This window comes from Peromyscus californicus, unplaced genomic scaffold, assembly GCF_007827085.1.
Source record: "Peromyscus californicus insignis strain IS unplaced genomic scaffold, ASM782708v3 Scaffold_2__1_contigs__length_46816999, whole genome shotgun sequence".
Classification (NCBI taxonomy): domain Eukaryota; kingdom Metazoa; phylum Chordata; class Mammalia; order Rodentia; family Cricetidae; genus Peromyscus; species Peromyscus californicus.
Window position 1 is genome coordinate 12,844,850 of NW_026294540.1, and position 17,276 is coordinate 12,862,125.

The 17,276-nt window shown below is 49.7% G+C and overlaps 1 protein-coding gene across 1 annotated transcript; it reads left to right on the plus strand.

Annotated features, from left to right (window-relative positions):
* Positions 1–351: 351 nt before the first annotated feature.
* On the plus strand, positions 352–15,903 carry Arpc3 (actin related protein 2/3 complex subunit 3). The gene is made up of 7 exons (XM_052755327.1): positions 352–484; positions 5,181–5,280; positions 9,714–9,790; positions 12,256–12,324; positions 13,069–13,195; positions 14,544–14,638; positions 15,613–15,903. The coding sequence occupies exons 1-7, from the start codon at positions 479–481 to the stop codon at positions 15,673–15,675; spliced, it is 537 nt and encodes a 178-aa protein (XP_052611287.1). The 5' UTR covers positions 352–478; the 3' UTR covers positions 15,676–15,903.
* The last annotated feature ends 1,373 nt before the right edge of the window (positions 15,904–17,276 follow it).

The following is a 17,276-nucleotide window of genomic DNA, read 5'->3' on the forward strand; positions in this document are numbered from 1 at the left end:
GCTGAGATGGCAGTGTGTAAAGGTTCCAGAGTTCGAGCCCGAGGGTCCCCATGGTGGAAACAGACCTGATTTCTACTTCCCCACGTGGACTGTGGTAAAAATAAAAAAGAACTAGACATGGCAGAAGGGTAAACCAGGGAACTGAGTGCTCCTGGATTTGAAACTGAGGCCAGGGAACGGGGGAGGTGATTATTAACCTCTCAGGGATGCTTCAATAGCAAAGCCCAGCCTTTCTCTGCGCCGTTTTACGCATGCGCTACACTCAGACCCTAATGCTTGCGCTCCCCCTGGCGTCCCTTCCGATCAGCGCAGCCGCAGCAACCAGGGGCGGAAGCCAGGCCGGAAGTGCATCTCTTCGCTTCGCCCGCCTCTTCCGGCTCACTTCCGCCCACTCCACCCAGGCAGCTGGCCGGAAGCATTCCGCGTTACCTGAGTCCAGCTTCTCTGGATCGAAACCGGACACCGCCAAACCGCCAACATGCCGGTAAGGCTTCGAGCCCCGAGGGCGGGGAGCCGAGCGGGACCGGGGCCTGAGGAGAGGCGGGAGGCCCGCGCTGGGAGGTCGGGGAGAGAGCAAACCGCCGCCCTGCTCTCCAGCCCGGTCCTTTGCCTCCATCCTCAGGTCCCTTGCTCGCCCCGCTGCTTTCTCCCTAGTCCCGCAGTGTTCCCAGATCCCAACCGAGAGCCTCGAAGTCAAGAACGGAGGCTTTTAATTTATTTTTAAACCTAGGGTCCAGCTTCTGCTTTTCTCTCCCCTGTCACTTCCACTTCCTCCTCCGCCCCGGGGAGTGGGTCGGCCTGCTGCTAATCTCCTGTCCGGCTTCACTTCCCTGACGGACCCCTACCTCGTCCTCCCAGCTGGAGCTCCCACCACCGAGTCAGCGCTGGTTTCCAGGAGTCTCCTTTTTGTGTGCTTTCGAGTGGGAGGAAAAAAGGACGATGGACTGGTAGTCCTTAACGTCTGACTGCCGGTCTCCATCACGGGTTCCGTTTTGCGGATTAGCAAAGGGACGGTTGAATGAAGTCCACACTGGACAAGCGTCAGTGAACTCTCACTGTGAAGCCAGCACTGTTAACAGCGGCGACTAAAGCCCTCTCCAGAGCTTACATTTTCACGGGTAGACAATAACCATGTGAATATAAATAGGAGGTAGTTTCAGATCTTAACAAATTCTATGAAGAAAATCGATAATGACCACACTAGCCTCCCGTGGTGGCACTTATCTGTCATCCCAACACTTGGAGGCAGAGGCAGGAGGATTACAAATTTCAGGCCCAAGTGGACTGTATAGTGAGTTCTAGGCCAGCTTGGGCTATATAGCTATAAAATATGGGGGTGGGGGTGGGGGTGGGAAAGAAGCTTGGGAAAGTGCTTGTTGTGCAAGAGGTGAGGCTGGGGGCGGGGGTGTCAGCGCAGCAGCTCATGTTTATTCCTCCAGCCCTGGAGAGGCAAGAGACAGGCAGGTCCTCTGGACTCATCAGCCAGCCAGTCTAGCCCCAAATCAGCAAGTTCTGGGTTCAGTGAGAGACACTGGGGGCTGAGGAAGTGGCTCTGTTTAAGGCACAAGGACCAGAGTTTGGATGCCTAGCATCCAATTAAACAGTCACAGGAGGAAGCTCCTGTCTGGAATTCCAGAGCTGGGAAGGTATAGCGATCCCTGAGGCTCCTTGTCTCAAAAATAAAGTGGGAAGCAGTTGCGGAAGAGACCTCTGGCCTCCACGTGTGCATATACACATATACTTGCATGCACACATGAACACGCATACATACACTCCACACACAAAAGCTAGAAGTAATTGAGGAGTATACCCAGCATTGACTCTGTCCTTTACACAATCACACACGAGTGCATGCATATACATTTGTAAAAAGTAGAACCAATACAGTCCCTAGTGATGGGGGGAGGGGCGTGTAAGAGGCTGGCATAGATAAGGTGTACTTGTAACAAAAAAGAGCTGTGTATATGTGTTTTGGCAGCACTGGGAATTGAACCCAGAGTCTCATGGCAGGCTACATAGATCCTCTACCACTGAGTTATATCCCCACCTCCTTTTTACCTTTTATTTTGAGAAAGGGTCTCATAAAGTTGCCCAGGCTGGCCTTGAACTTGGGATCTTCCTGTATCTGGGACCACAGGCCTGCATCACCATGTTTAGCTTTGTAAGATTTGTGGGTCTTTATGAGTCTTAACAGTTACTGACTATTGATGTATGTGGAGACCCAGAGTCGCTGTCCAGATGAGCCCTTCATTCTCAGGATGACACTGTGAAATAGATGTCCCTATTGTTAGGGTATTTCTGAAGCAATGAGGGCTCAGGGAATTAAGTCACTTGCACAGTGTTGCTCACAAGTAATAAAAACAGAGTTTAAGCCAGGAAGAAAAGATCTGTGCTCATTCCAGTTGGGCACAGAAAGTTCTGGACTTAACCTATGATTACTTATTTTGTGTCTGCTTTCTCTATTAGCGTGAAACATCATATATATGCCTATATGTGTATGTTTATATGTGTGTGTATATATACATACATATATACATATACATACATATATATGATCTCATATCAGGGCCTAGAGAAGTGGCTCAGAGGCCGAGTGCTTGCTGCTGTTGGAAACGCGGACACTCGGTGTCACACAAACACACAAAGAAAGCAAAGCAACTTCACGAAGCAGTTTCTTTTTGCCAAAAAAAAAAAAAGGATGTGCCGTGACCTGGACCCAAACTGAGCTAGCAGGCACAACAGGGTGGGTAGTTCACGTCTTTTTTATGCTCACTCGGGTAGTGACTGTGTCTTTCACACCTGGCTAGTTTTAGAAAAAATCTTCGCATAGAAAATGAAGGGAAGGAGGAAGGGTCAGCCCCTCAGGCCATCGTGTTCGAGCAGTACAGCAGTTCCTTTTTGATAACAGAAGTGTATAAGGGCTGGAGAGAAGGCTCAAGGGGTTAAGAGCACTGGCTGCTCTTCCAGAGGCCCCGAGTTCGATTCCCAGCAACCACATGGCAGCTCACAACCATCAGCCATCTATAATGGGATCTGATGCCCTTTTCTGGCATGCACTCATACATAAAATACATAAATAAATTTAAAGATGTTTTAAATGTGCATAAAAGTTATACTAGGTGGGGCAGAGTGGCTCTTGCAGGGCTAGCTACCGTTGATAGGGTATGAGGTGGTTCATCAGTATGATTTTCCCTCTCCTTTAGTTCACACCTACTCACCAAAGGTATAGTGTATCTTACTCATTTTACAAGCTTAGAAACAGGCTGGTGGGAATTGCGGTAGAGCTTAGTTGGTAGAGCACTTGCCTGAAGCCAACACTGTGGTTCTCTAAACCTGTCTCCCCAGCACTGGGGAGGTAGAGGCAGGAGGATACCTTCAAAGTCATCCTCACCTACATAGTAAGTGAGAGGCCAGCCTGAGCTACATGAAACCCTGTTGGGGTTGAAGGGGGTGGGGGTGGGGAAACAGATTCAAGGAAGAAGCATGCAGTCTTGATCGGAGACATAAAGACAGGAAGCGGGGCTGGAGAGATGGCTCAGAGGTTAAGAGCACTGACTGCTCTTCCAGAGGTCCTGAGTTCAATTCCCAGCAACCACAGGGTGGCTCACAACCATCCATAATGAGATCTGATGCCCTCTTCTGGTATGTAGGCAGAACACTGTATACATAATAAATAAATCTTATTTAAAAAAAAAAAAAAAAGACAGGAAGCGGCTGATTCCAAAACTAGGGCTTGCATCCTGGCTAGCTGGAGGGTGGGAAACCTGTTTTGTGGTTTCTATAGTGGAATGCACCCACCGGAAGGAAACATAGCCCTCCACACCACATTTCCAGGCTAAGGATGTATTCCCAGGAGGCAGAGGCGAGCAGATCTCTGTGAGCTTGAGGTCAGCTTGGTCTCCTTAGGGAGTCCCAGGCCAGGCTGGGCTACTCAGTGAGTCCCTGTCTCAAGAAGAGCTGGGGCTGGGGAGAAGTTTCAGTTGGTGAAGTGCTTGCCACTCAAGCATCGAGTTCAATCCCAGGCTCCACAAAAATAGCCAGATGTGGTGGCGTGTGCCCGTAAACCTAGTCCTGGGGAGGGAAGACAGGAGGGTCTCTGGGGCCTGCTGGCCGGCCATCTGGCCAGTAGGTGACCTTCAGGTTCAGGGAGAGCCCCTGTCTCAAATATAAAGGTGGGGAAGCAGTTGAGGAAGACACTTGACACAGACTCTGACCTCTGCACCCACACACCTGTGCACCCACACACCTGTGCACCCACACACCTGTGCACCCACACACCTGTGCACCCAGACCCATGAAGACAAACACACAAAATAGTAATAGGATAGAAGAGAATGTTAAGAACATAGACAACAGGGCTGGAGAGAAGGCTCAGCGTTTAAGAGCACTGGTTGCTCTTCCAGAGGTCCCAGGTTCGATTCCCAGCACCCACATGGCAGCTCACAGCTGTCTGTAACTTCAGTTCCATGGGGTCTGACACCCTTACACAGACATGAATGCAGGCAAAAATACCAGTGCATGTGAAATAAAATTTTAAATATTTTTTTTTAAAGAAAGGTGAAGAAAGAACATAGTAAAGCCGTATGTAGTGGCGCACACCCTTAATCCCAGCACTTGGGAAGCAGAGGCAGGCGGATCTCTGAGAGTTCAAGGCTAGCCTGGTCTACATGGTGAGTTCCAGGACAGGCTCCAAAGCTACACAGAGAAACCCTGTCTCGAAAACAAACAAACAGACAATAAAGCCTGTGGTGGCGCACACATTTAATCCCAGTGCTCAGGAGGCAGAGGCAGGCGGATCTCTGTGAGTTCTGGGCTAGCCTGGTCTACAGAGCGAGTTCCAGGACAGCCAGAGCTACATAGTGAGACCCTGTCTTGAAAAAACAAAACAAAAAGGAACATAGGCAACAGTTAACTGTAATTTTTTCAGTGGTGAAGTAGGGGTGCTAACTCCCTCTGTGGCGCATGTCTGATTTAGTTTGGGGGCGTGGCTGTGCTTAGCGACCAGCTGACAGACCGTCTCCGGATCTGCCGGTTGGTTTTCTCGAGGCAGGAGCTGGTCACACTGCTGCCGCCACCCTCTCCTCCCGGAGCTGGACTCAGGTGGAGTCCTCCTTTGGAGGACCGACCTGCCGCCTGGTGACACGTTTCTTTCTTCCCTGTTCCCTGGCTTGTCACTGTAGGCTTACCACTCTTCTCTCATGGACCCTGACACGAAGCTCATCGGAAACATGGCGCTGTTGCCCCTCAGAAGTCAGTTCAAAGGACCCGCCCCTCGAGAGAGTGAGTCTCAATGTTCTTTTCCGTTGGGGTTCAGACGGTCCAGCCAAGCTGCTGACGTGGGAGCAGGGGAGAGCCTCGCTGGGTCACTTGCCCTCTGCCGGGTTGCTTGCACTCTCCTGGGTCGCTTGCACTCTCCCGGGTGTGACACTTCACACCTCGAGACATCACAGGAAACTGCCTCCTCACTTCTGACTCCTTCAGGACGGGTGGGTGAACTGAAAGAGGAAATGTGGGCTGGGGGTGTAGCTCGGTAGGGAGAGACCTTGCCTAGCATGCAGGAGGCCCTGGGTTCCATCCCCGGTTCACCCTGAGCCAGGTGTTGTGGTGCACACCTGTAATCCTAGCACTTAGGTGGAGGCAGGGAGAGCATAGGTTCAAAGTCATCCTCAGCAAGTTGCAGGCCAACCTGGGCTACATGAGACCTTGTCTCAACACAGAGAAAGAGGAAGTGTGTTTAATTCTGGCCTCAGTCAAGTCAGACTAACTGAGTGCCGGGTCCCCAGCCTTCTTCTGTCGTCATGCTGGAAACAGACAAGCAGCAGAAAGCATTCTGTGGGCATGGTGCTGTACGCAGGAGGCTGGGATAGGAGGTGGCTGGAGTCTGGCAGTTCAAGACCAGCCTAAGCAACACAGGGAGACCTGTCTCCAAAACCAAGAAAAATTAACCCTTCCCCCACTAAAGCTATTACTTCTCCTGTTAACTTTTCAAAAATAGTCATTTGTCCTGGACTGTGCATGTTTGTGTGTGTGTGAGGGCCAACGTGTGCCCCAGCACACAAGTGGACGTGAGAAGATGACACACGCCACTTCAGGTTTTGACATTAGTCCCGGGGATCCCAGCTCGGGCGGTCGAGCTTCCCTGCAGCGCTCTGGCCCTCTGGTCCATCGTCACAGCCCTGTCAGTGTCTTAGCCGTGGGGTCCTTGTTTTTCACCAAACCCCAGTGTTAGACCCTTTTTTGGGTACGTCAGAAGAAGGTGAAACCGATGGGCCTGAAGTCAGACAAGCCAGCCTCGGTTTGTGGGGACCCTCCTGGTGACCGCCTGCCTGCTTCCCCAGTGTTGGGGTGACAGGCATGTGCCCCACGCTGCAATCCTAACTCCCCATGTGCTTTGAAACTGCTTGTTTCTATTCATGCTTTTGTTGGTCTGAATTCCATTTCTTTGCTTCTAGTGGTGTTTTTGTTGTTTGTCTTTTAACTGGCTTGGTTTTGGTGGTGGTGGCTTATTTTGTTTTCTTTCTTTTTCTTTTTCTTTTTTTTAAATTTTGGTTTTAAACCAAAACCAAAAAGAGCTGGTTCAAAGAAGCCCCTCAGACCCTTGACCCTTGCCCAGTCTCTGACTCTGTCCATCTCAGTGACCTGTATGGCTAGGTTGGCCATTCTGAAGCCATAGAGCTTCACTTTTAGTGTAGACAGAGTTGAAAATGGAAAAACTAGCTTTATTGCCCTTTAAAGAGCTTTATTGCCCTCTTGCCCTTATTTATTTAGGGTTTTTTTTTTTTTTTTTTTTTTTTTTTCAAGGCAGGGTTTCGCTGTGTAGCTTTGGCACCTTTCCTGGAACTCACTCTGTAGCCCAGGCTGGCCTCGAACTCACAGAGATCTGCCTGCCTCTACTTCCCCCAGTGCTGGGATTAAAGGTGTGCGTCATCATCACCACCACCACCATCCCACCACCCCACCACCCCAGCTCCTCTTGCCCTTTTACATGCATTCTGCCCTTCCTTGTCACCTGATGTCACTGTTTCTTGGTCTCCTTCGTAGATGTTACACTGTGCACACACTTACGCCGGCTTGTGTGAGTACGTGGCTAGGATTCTTGTACGGGCATATGAGGAGAACATGCGTTCTTTTTTGTTTGGAGTTTGGATCACCTTGATTAATATTTATTTTGCAAGTCCATCCACTTTAATTTATTTATTTTTCTTTTTTGTGGTGTGTGTTTGCCTACCTGGGTATATATGTGCCATGTTTGTGCTTGACGTCTACCGAAGCCAGAAGAGGTTCATAGATTCCCTAGAACTGGAGTTACAGGTGTTTGTGAGCCAATGTGAGTGCTAGGAACCGAACTTGGATCCTCTGGAAGAGCAGCAGTGCTTTTAACTGCTGAGCCATCTCTCCAGCCCATGATTTTGTTTGTTTTTGGTTTTTTTGTTTGTTTGTTTGTTTGTTTGTTAAGACAGGGTCTCTGTGTAGTTCTGGCTGTCTTGGAACTCACTCTGTAGACGAGGCTGGTCTTGAACTCATGGAGATCTGCCTACTTCTGCCTCCCGAATGCTGGGATTAAAGGCATGTGCCACCACCGCCTGGATGTATTTTGATTTTTGATACTCGATCTCAGCTTTGTTTCCCAGTCTGGTCTGAGGCTCCTGAATTTTGGGGCCACATGCCGTATTCCCTGTTCGTTGTCTGTTGTCATCAAGATGGAATGCCTTCTGCCCTGCCCCGCGCCCCGCCCCCGCCCTCCAGATCCCCCATTTGAGTTTGCAGGCAGTTTTTCACTGTTCCAGAAGCCCCTTTTCAAACCCAAAGCTTTCTGACGTGTTCCGAGATGTTCCGCCAACGGTGTCATTTCTGTGGCCGCAGACACAGCACCCCAGAGCCTGCAGACGTCTGGCCCGAGTTCCATTCAGTTTCCATGACCACAGTTACAATTCCCAGCTGCGTCCTCATCCCCTGCCCTTCCTCTGCCGGGTTATTCTCCTTGACCTGCTCTTAGGTGAATTCGTTGTCAACACTGGTTGAAACATAAGTAAACTCAATGGATTTGGCAAGTCCCCACAGTTTTTACTTGATTCTGAGAAAAAGGAGCAGATGGAAAAAGACAGAGAACAGCCGTACTAAAAAGTTAACAGCCCAAAGGAAAAGAACGTTGGCCCAGAACGAGGAAGAGCCATTTCTCGTATAGTTACAGATAGCACATTGCATAGCATGTCTGAGGCCTGGGGTTTAAGATCACCTGCAGAAAAATCCTCCTCTGTTGTCAAATGTCTTTAGATGGCTTTGTGTGCCACGCTCTTGTTCGAGGCCCCTTCTCCTCCGCCGTCTCCTCCCAGGTGCTCAGAAGTTTCCTCTTATTGAGAGCAGAGTATGGAGAACACAGCGGTTAGAGTAAAATTCGGCAGGGATCCTCCAGCAGAGGAACCGGCTAGGTTGTGAGGCAGCTGCCCAGGGCTGCACCCTCGGGCCGCTCGAGAACATGGCAGCGGAGGACAGGAAGTGTCAGTGATGCTGCTGCAGCCAGCTGCTGGCAGTCAAACCCGGAAAGTCTGTCCTGTCAAAATGAAAAAGAGCGAAGATTGCCAAAGCAATTGTTTGATGAGGTCTGTGTTTGTCCCAGAGTGCTTCTGGCTTTCCTCAGTTTGCGGCCACTTAGAACACCTCATGCTGTATTTAAGCCACGGTTTCCATAAAAAGAAAGAAAGTCATCTGAACCCCAGTGTTCCCAAATAATTGGAGTATTTGCCCTGAAACTACAGCATGTGGGTTCAAATACAATTGTGTTGAATGCTTTTTTCATTTTCAGAGCACTTAGTTAGACTGTTGGGGCTGGAGGGATTGCTCAGTGGTAAGGAACATTTCCTGTTCCTCCAGAGGGCAGAGTTCCATTTCCAGCACCCACACTGGCCTCACAATCACCTGTAACTCCAGCTCCAAGGGATGTGACGCCCTCTTCTGACCTCTGTGGGCATCTGTACTCATACGCAAACACACAGACACACATAGAGGTTTTTTGTTTTCTTTTTTTTTTTTTTTTTGGTTTTTCGAGACAGGGTTTCTCTGTGTAGCTTTGCGCCTTTCCTGGAACTCACTTGGTAGTCCAGGCTGGCCTCGAACTCACAGAGATCCGCCTGGCTCTGCCTCCCGAGTGCTGGGATTAAAGGCGTGCGCCACCACCGCCCGGCTTTGTTTTCTTTTTAAAGGGAGTTAGCCTGTCTCTCAGCCCATTTCTGTAAGTGCATTGAGGTCTTAACTGGTTACTAAATAGCAATAATAGTTTGTTCTGGGTGATAAGTCTTAATTAAGATGATAATCTTTTTTTTAATTGATTTAGTTTTTCTTATGAGCAAATATGATTTTTTCAGAGATAATAAAACTAAAAATAAGCCACATTGGTTTTTGGAAATAGCACTGAAGACTGTATTTCAGTAGCCGTGTTTATTTTTCTAAGTTTTATTTTTTATTTTTTCTATCAGTGTTTTTGCCTGGTGCCCTTTGAAGCCAGAAGAGGGCGCCAGATCCCCAGGAACTAACCCAGGTTAAGAGCCAGTGCTCTTAACGGCAGAGCCATCTCTCCAGCTAGCCCCAGCCACATTCTACTTTATCCACCTCCAGATCTTGTGATAATTATGCTTGGAAACCTCTCCTTACAGCTTCTGTGGGTGGGTGGTTTGCCTTTGGTAATGTCTCTGCCTTCCTCCTTGTTTCCTGCTTAGCAAAAGACACAGATATTGTGGATGAAGCCATTTATTACTTCAAGGCCAACGTCTTCTTCAAGAACTATGAAATTAAGGTAACTTCCAGAGATGGGGATGCTTAATTTTCAGACGGGGATAAATATCTGCCTCGAGCCAGGTGGTGGTGGTGCACGCCTTTAAACCCAACACCCAGGAAGCAAGGGCAGGAGGATCTCTGTGAGTTTGAGGCTAGCCTAGTTTATAGATCGAGTTCCAGGACAGCCAGGGCTATACAGAGAAACCCTGTCTTAAAAAACAAAAACAAAACAAAACAAAACAAAATCTACTTTGAAGTCAGGGTTGCTGTAAAGGTTAAATGAAATGGTGTGTCTGCTTTTAGAATTTGAAAACAAGGCTGGATGGGAAATGCTGTAGGGTTTTGTTGTTGTTGTTGTTTTGAGATTATTTATCCCAGCACTTGGGAGGCAGAGGCGAGTAGATCTGTGTGAATTGGAGGGCAGCCTGATCTATATAGTGAGTTCCAAGACAGCCAGGGCTCTGTAGAGAGACCCTGTCTCAAAAACAAATTATTTATTTGTGCGTGTGTGTGTGTGTGTGTGTGTGTGTGTGTGTGTGTGTGTGCGCGCGCGCGCAGTGCCCTTAGGGGCCAGAAGAGGGAGCTGGGAGTTGAGTCCCTTGTAACTCCAGTTAGAAATGACTGTGTGTGTTCTGGGAACAAGCCCAGGTCTGGGAAAAAGCAGTTGTTCTTAACCACTGAGCTCTCGCCCCAGTCCTGTGTTACTTTTTATTCCTTCCCTTCAGAATCCTTACTGCTCTGCAGGCCGAATGACCCACTGCCTCTCTTTGCAAATAAGTGTTGTGGGAACACAGCCGCGTCCGTTTGTTTATGGATTAGCAGTGGCTGCTCTCATACTGAACTTATTGATCGGCCACAGCAAAGACTGCCTTAGCCACAAAGCCTGAAAAGCTTGTTATCCAGCCTTGACAGAGTTTGCCAAGCCCCAGTCTGTGTTTACTTAGTACTGACTAAGCACCAGGAAGTGCCAGGCCCAATTTATGGATAACTGGTCAAAAGTCTGTTCACTGGCTTTGAGACAGGGTTTTACTATGTAGCCCTGGCTGGAACTTGTTATATAGGCCACACTGGTCTGGAACTTAGGGTAATCCCCCTACCTCTGCCTCCCGTCACTTTTTTGTATGTATGCAGAGGTGTCAGGTTGGACACAGAGAATAAATTGCTGTCATTCCAGCACTTGGGAAGCTGAGGCAAGAGGATTGTTGTGAGTTCCAGGCTGAAACTGTGTTTCAAAAAAAGTACAAGCAATACCCTCTCTCCCTACTCTAAAAGTCAAACAAGCCTGAAACGCTCTAGACCCCTAAGCTACAAACTGGATTTTGGAGTGTTTTGGATTCAGGAAGTTTAACTAGTGAAGTCTGCGCAGATATTCCCAAATCGAGACCACGCCGCTTCTGGAAGACTTCTGGTCCCAAGCATTTCAGAGGGGTGGTCTACTGCACCGCTGTATCGTGGACCCAGCTGGGGTGGAGGCGGGGGGACACATGAATGGCTGGCCCTTCCTGGGACCACTTCCTCCCTTGTCTCCTAGTAAGGAGGGTGGTCAAGGGGAGAGTAGAGATCCTGCCTGTAAAGGGGACAGATGCACAAAACATCTGCTGAGCTCCGAGATGAGCACAAAGAAGGGCAAGGAATGTTCTTGACAGTGTTGTAAACTATGTGACTTAAGCCTCTGCTCGCTCAGTTCTGGGATATCAGGCTCCAACAGGATGTGGACTCCATCCAGCGCTGACAGCGTTTCTGTAGCCAGCAGCCAGCTTGTGCCGTGTTTGTGAGAGGTGTGATAGGGACAAGCTGGGTGTAGCATCCGCCTGTAAGGAGCCAGAGGCTGGGGGATTGTCCAAGAATTCAAGGCCAGCCAGGGCTGTGAAGCAGAGAGCCTAGCTCAGAACAAAACAGAGCATGGGGGGCATGTGTGACCTCTTTTCTGGCCATAACTGTAAACCTGGGCCTGGGGTACAGGCCCCATGCGACCAGTAGTCACTGCCTTTAGATTCTCCTGCTAGTTGATGAAGATGTCGGGCCTGCAGGGCTCTCCCAGAACTTGTCACATGGGGAATGACTTCTTCCACTGCCTAGGAAGGGATGAGTCTGTTCTGAGACTCTCAAGGGAAAAATGGTTTTTAAAAATGAGCCACCTTAGCCGGGCGGTGGCAGCACACCTGTAATCCCAGCACTCAGGAGGCAGAGGCAGGTGGATCTCTGAGTTCAAGACCAGCCTGGTCCACAGAGTGAGTTCCAGGACAGCCAGAGCTACACAGAGAAACCCTGTCTTGAAAAACCAAAAAAAAAAAAGAGCCACCCTTGGAGTCACCCCCAGCTGGTCATTCTCCATCTTATACAGCACGATCAAGGGGCTGTTGGCCAGGGCAGCCACACCGCTGGGCTTGGGGGACCATGCATCCCGTGGGTTGCCAGCGGATAACGAGGGCAGAGATGCGTCCTTCTCACGTGGCCATTATGTTGTTTTCTTCTCCCTTGCAGAATGAAGCGGACAGGACCTTGATCTACATCACGCTCTACATTTCCGAGTGTCTAAAGAAACTCCAAAAGGTAATAAGGCAGGCCTGGCTCTTCACCCAAGGACAACAGAAGGAGAGAGTCTATCCTTCACAAGCACACAAGTCTGCTAAGACCAGAGGACAAGCCAAAGGTCTCTCTGCTGCGGGACTCCACCCACAGGGGAACTGACAGGAAGGGGGGCTGGGAGGTGTCGTATGTGTGGAGACAGGAGTCTCCTTCATCCTCTGAAAACAGTAGAGCATCTGCATCGGGTGTGGAGGACAGCAGCACACAGCCATGTTAGCGTCTCCCCCACTTAAAGGCTCACAGTCCTCGTGTGTTTGAAAGAGCGGACTTTGAAACGTGTTCGCGTTTATCACTACTTCAGGATTTAACTAGTAAGATCTTAGCAGGGCCGAGTGTGATGGCGCACGCCTTTAATCCCAGCACTCTGGAGGTAGAGGCAGGCCGATCTCTGTGAGTTTGAAGACAGCCTGGACTACATAGTAAGACTGTCTCAGAAAATTAAAAAAAAAAACAACTAAACTAAAAGATATTACTGTGTGCGTTTGTGAAGAGACATGTCTGTCTGGATGGTGAGTTTGGTTTCCAGTTTTTAACTACTGGATCCCAGTCGTTGTAGGTTCTGTGGAAGCAGAAGAAGAGGGCTGCAGGTTCTCTCACCGCAGAAGGGCGCTCACAAAACCCTCTTACCCCCGGCAGTGCTCGCACCAAACGGTGGCCGTTCGGGAATTAATTACTCTACTTCTTATCAAATGTGTCCTTTAATTTTAGTGCAATTCCAAGAGCCAAGGCGAGAAGGAAATGTACACGCTAGGAATCACCAACTTTCCCATTCCCGGAGAGCCTGGTTTTCCCCTCAATGCCATTTATGCCAAGCCCGCGAACAAACAGGAGGATGGTGAGACGGGACTGTGCATGTGAGGGGTGCGTGTGCGTGTGTGTGTGCGTGCGCGTGTGCGTGTGCGTGTGTGTGTGTGTGTGTGTGTGTGTGTGTGTGAGACGGGACTGTGCGTGTGAGGTGGGTGGGTGTGAGAGAGACACAGGACTGCGTGTGTGAGGTGTGTGTGTGTGTGTGTGTGTAGCAAGTAGGTATAGGTGTGGGTGTGAATGCACTTGTGGGCATATGTGTGTGGACGCCAGAGGTTGATGACGGGTCTTCCTTGATCATTCTCCATGTTGCATGTGAGGAGGCAGGCTCTTTGACTGACCCAGGAGCTCATTGGTTCAGCTAGTGTAGCTGGCCAACCGGCTCCAGGAATCCCCTGACTCTGCCTCCTAAGGGCTGGGATGACAGGCCTGCCACCATGTCCATCCTACCTTTGCGTGGGTGCTGAAGATTCACACTCTGGTCCTCATGCTCGCACAGCAAGCTGCTTCTCCACTGAACCCCCCTCCCCCCCCCAGCCCGCTGCCTGGTGCTCAGGTTGACGGTGGGCGCCTAGCACACGTGTGCTGCCTTGCTCTCATGGAAGAGCTGGCTAACGCGTGTAACACGCAGAAACTGTTGGACCAAAATGAATGTAGTTAAAAACCGTCTGGATAGCCGGGCGGTGGTGGCGCACGCCTTTAATCCCAGCACTCAGGAGGCAGAGCCAGGCAGATCGCTGTGAGTTCGAGGCCAGCCTGGGCTACCAAGTGAGTTCCAGGAAAGGCGCAAAGCTACACAGAGAAACCCTGTCTCGAAAAAAACAAAACAAAAAAAAAACAAAACAAAACAAAAAAAACCCCGTCTGGAGTCAGCAAGATGGCTCAGCCGGAAGAGGTGCTCGCTTCCCAGCCTGACGGTCTGAGTTTGATTCCTGGGACCCCCACCGAAGAAGGAGTGAACCAGCTCCTGCCCCCCCCCCACACGCACACACGCATGCACGCGCGCAAATACATGCAAGTGTGCAGGGAGAGAGATGTAAAAAGAAAACAATCTAGCCGGGCGGTGGTGGCGCACGCCTTTTATCCCAGCACTCGGGAGGCAGAGGCAGGCGGATCTCTGTGAGTTCAAGGCCAGCCTGGGCTACAAAGGAGTTCTAGGACAGCCAGAAATGTTGCACAGAGAAACCCTGTTTCGGGGACGGGGGGCGGGGAAGCAAGAGAGAAAGGAAGGAAGGAAAAGAAAAGGGTCTGGCTGGACCAGCCTTTCTTTCTCTAAGCTGTCTGTCTGATTGTACATAAATCCCTCGCTGAGGTCAGTGTCTGGCCGGGCAGGCAGTGTGTCCGGCATGTATCCTCACGTGCAGATTTCATTGTTTCAGAAGTCATGCGGGCGTACCTACAGCAGCTGAGGCAAGAGACTGGACTGCGGCTCTGTGAGAAAGTTTTCGACCCTCAGAATGATAAACCCAGCAAGGTGAGTCCTCTGCCTGTCTAATCGGATCTTAGCCCTTTGCCCTGCTACCACTGAAACCACTGAAGTCTTCTGTCACAAGAACGCTCACTTCCGCCTGACCAGGAGGACTCGGCTAGTGCAGCGTTCACTGCCCCACACTCAATAACGAACAGATTTCAGTCGTGTGCAGGGTTTACTTATGGGATGTGTGGTCATTCCTTGATAGCCATTGGAGTCGCAGTCTGGGTATTCTGTCAAACGGCATGATGTTTGTCTGTGACCTGTGTGCATCCTCTGTGGGTTTGAAATGCCCCAGGTTACCCACACCTAGAGTACACTGAATGCCATGTAAATGATGGCTCTATTGCATAGGGAGAAGTCACAAGGATCAGAGTTTGTGTGTGCTCAGGACATGGTAGGGCGGGCCCGCTGCGGGGAGGGGTTGGGACAGTACCACAAGCTGAGCTTGAACTGGCTACACAGCCAAGGGTGACCTTGAGCTCCTCCTACTCAGCCTCTAGTTCTGTGGTATACGGGCATGCTGCTGTGTCTGGCTCACACTCCTTCCCCCGCAAGTGGTTTTTTTAATTTAATTTAATTTTATTTTTTATTTTGGTTTTTCGAGGCGGGGTTTCTCTGTGTGTAGCTTTGCGCCTTTCCTGGATCTCGCTCTGTAGACCAGGCTGGCCTCGAACTCACAGAGATCCTCCTGCCTCTGCCTCCCAAGTGCTGGGATTAAAGGCGTGCTCCACCACCGCCCGACACCCCCCCCCCAGGGTTTTCTACCTGTGGGTGGATGCAAGCCTCACGCCTCTGGAGGGCAAGTGAACACATTTACCTGCTTTGCTGTGGTCACCTTGGAGTCTAATGCAAGAGGCCAAGCTCGGTTAGATACAGTTGTGTTTCATACATTGACTGGAATGCTGGCCTGCCCTTGAGGTTGCACTGTGCCCTGAGCCTGACCCTGAGCCTGTTCTGTCTTGTGCCCTCGACAGTGGTGGACTTGCTTTGTGAAGAGACAGTTCATGAACAAGAGTCTCTCGGGACCTGGGCAGTGAGTGGAGCCCTGGGCAGCATCACTTCAAGGTGGACACAGTCCTTCGTGTCTGTTCATTATGTATGACGAGGAGAGAGTGCGTCTTTGCCGGAAAAGCTCTTAATCGAGAATTTGGGGGTGGGTGTCGAGTCATCTGAATTTCCGGCAATTTCAAGCTGGTACTTAATATGTAATAAATGTCACTGCGTACCTTAGACATTGAATTAAAACATTTTTGAGATAAAGTTTACACAGTCCCTTTTATGGGAAGGGGTGTGGGTGGTGTACATTTGGGAGTGGGGTGAGTCTGGTTTTGTATTTATGATTGGTTTGTTTTTTTTTGAGACAACCTCACTGTGTAGTCCCAGGCTGGCCCGTAACTCACTGTGTCCCCCACATGGGCCTTAAACCCCAAGCCCTCCAGCCTTGACGCCCTGTCCTGGGATTGCAGGTGTCTTCTTTCCACTCTGCCAGGCCCCATCATAGCCTTTCAAATCATGAACACTTTGTGTTGTCCATATATATGTAGAGTTTTCACAACCATAACCTACATCTAATGCTACACCTTTTTATCATACCCAAAAGATGTGCCTTTAGCAGTGACCTTCCGAGTCCTTTGCTCCAAAGTCTTTCTGCCCCCTAGCTTCTAGACTAATCTACTCCCTGTCTTCATAGATTTGTTTATTCTAGACATTTCGTTTAATAGAGTCCTAGAGTAGACAATCCAGCCTTTGAGTCTGGCTTATTTCACTTAGCATATTTCTAAATCCATGCCTCTGCCCCCCATTCCTCATGTAAGGGGAATCAAACAAAGTTATCCTTTCATATCTGGCTCCTTTGACTTAGCGCAGCATCTACAACATTTGTCCATGGTTTGCATCCATGTCCAGCTCCTTCCTTTTTATGGCTGAGTAATATTCCATTTTGGTGCAGATCACATTATGTTTATTCATTCATCATCTAGTGGACATCTGTGTTGTTTCTATTTTGGAGCTCTAACTGAACAGGGTTGCCAAGAACGTTCATGTGCACATTTTTAATGCGGACCACAAATTTTCATTTCTCTTGCTTATTATATCCGTCAAAGTGGACCCGCCAAGTCACATGGGAACTTCTGGAGAAGACCTGTCTGTTTTTTCCACAGCAGGTGCACTGTTTCACATTCCCACGGCGACATGTGAACACTGGTTCCCCCCACATCTAGCCAACACTTGTCTCCTTGTCTTGGCTCTCCCGGTGACTGTGATGTGGGATCTCGCTGTGCATTGGTCTGTGTTTCTCTGAGATGGTCAGCGGCTTTGCACGTGGCCACTTGGGCACCTTCTCCAGAGAACTGTTTAGTTCACTGTTCATTTCTTCTTTTTTGTTTGTTTTGAGACAGGGTCTCACTGTAGAACTCACTCTAGACCAGGCTGACCTCGGAACTCACAGAGATCCACCTGCCTCTGCCTCCTGAGTGCTGGGATTAAAGGTGTGCGCCACCATGCCCAGCTAGATTTATTTATTGGTTGATGTGTAGATGTTTTGCCAGCATGTAAGTCTGTGCACCATGTCATTGCAGTACCTAAGGAGACCAGGAGAGGGCGCCAGGTTCCCTGGAACTGGAGTTAGACTTGGGAGCCA

Bases quoted from the DNA above. Each gene is read 5' to 3' on its own strand.
- Arpc3 (XM_052755327.1), top strand. The intron at 5,281-9,713 runs GTGAGTCTCAAT...TTTCCTGCTTAG, and splicing joins AGGACCCGCCCCTCGAGAGA to CAAAAGACACAGATATTGTG. The intron at 9,791-12,255 runs GTAACTTCCAGA...TCTCCCTTGCAG, and splicing joins TCAAGAACTATGAAATTAAG to AATGAAGCGGACAGGACCTT.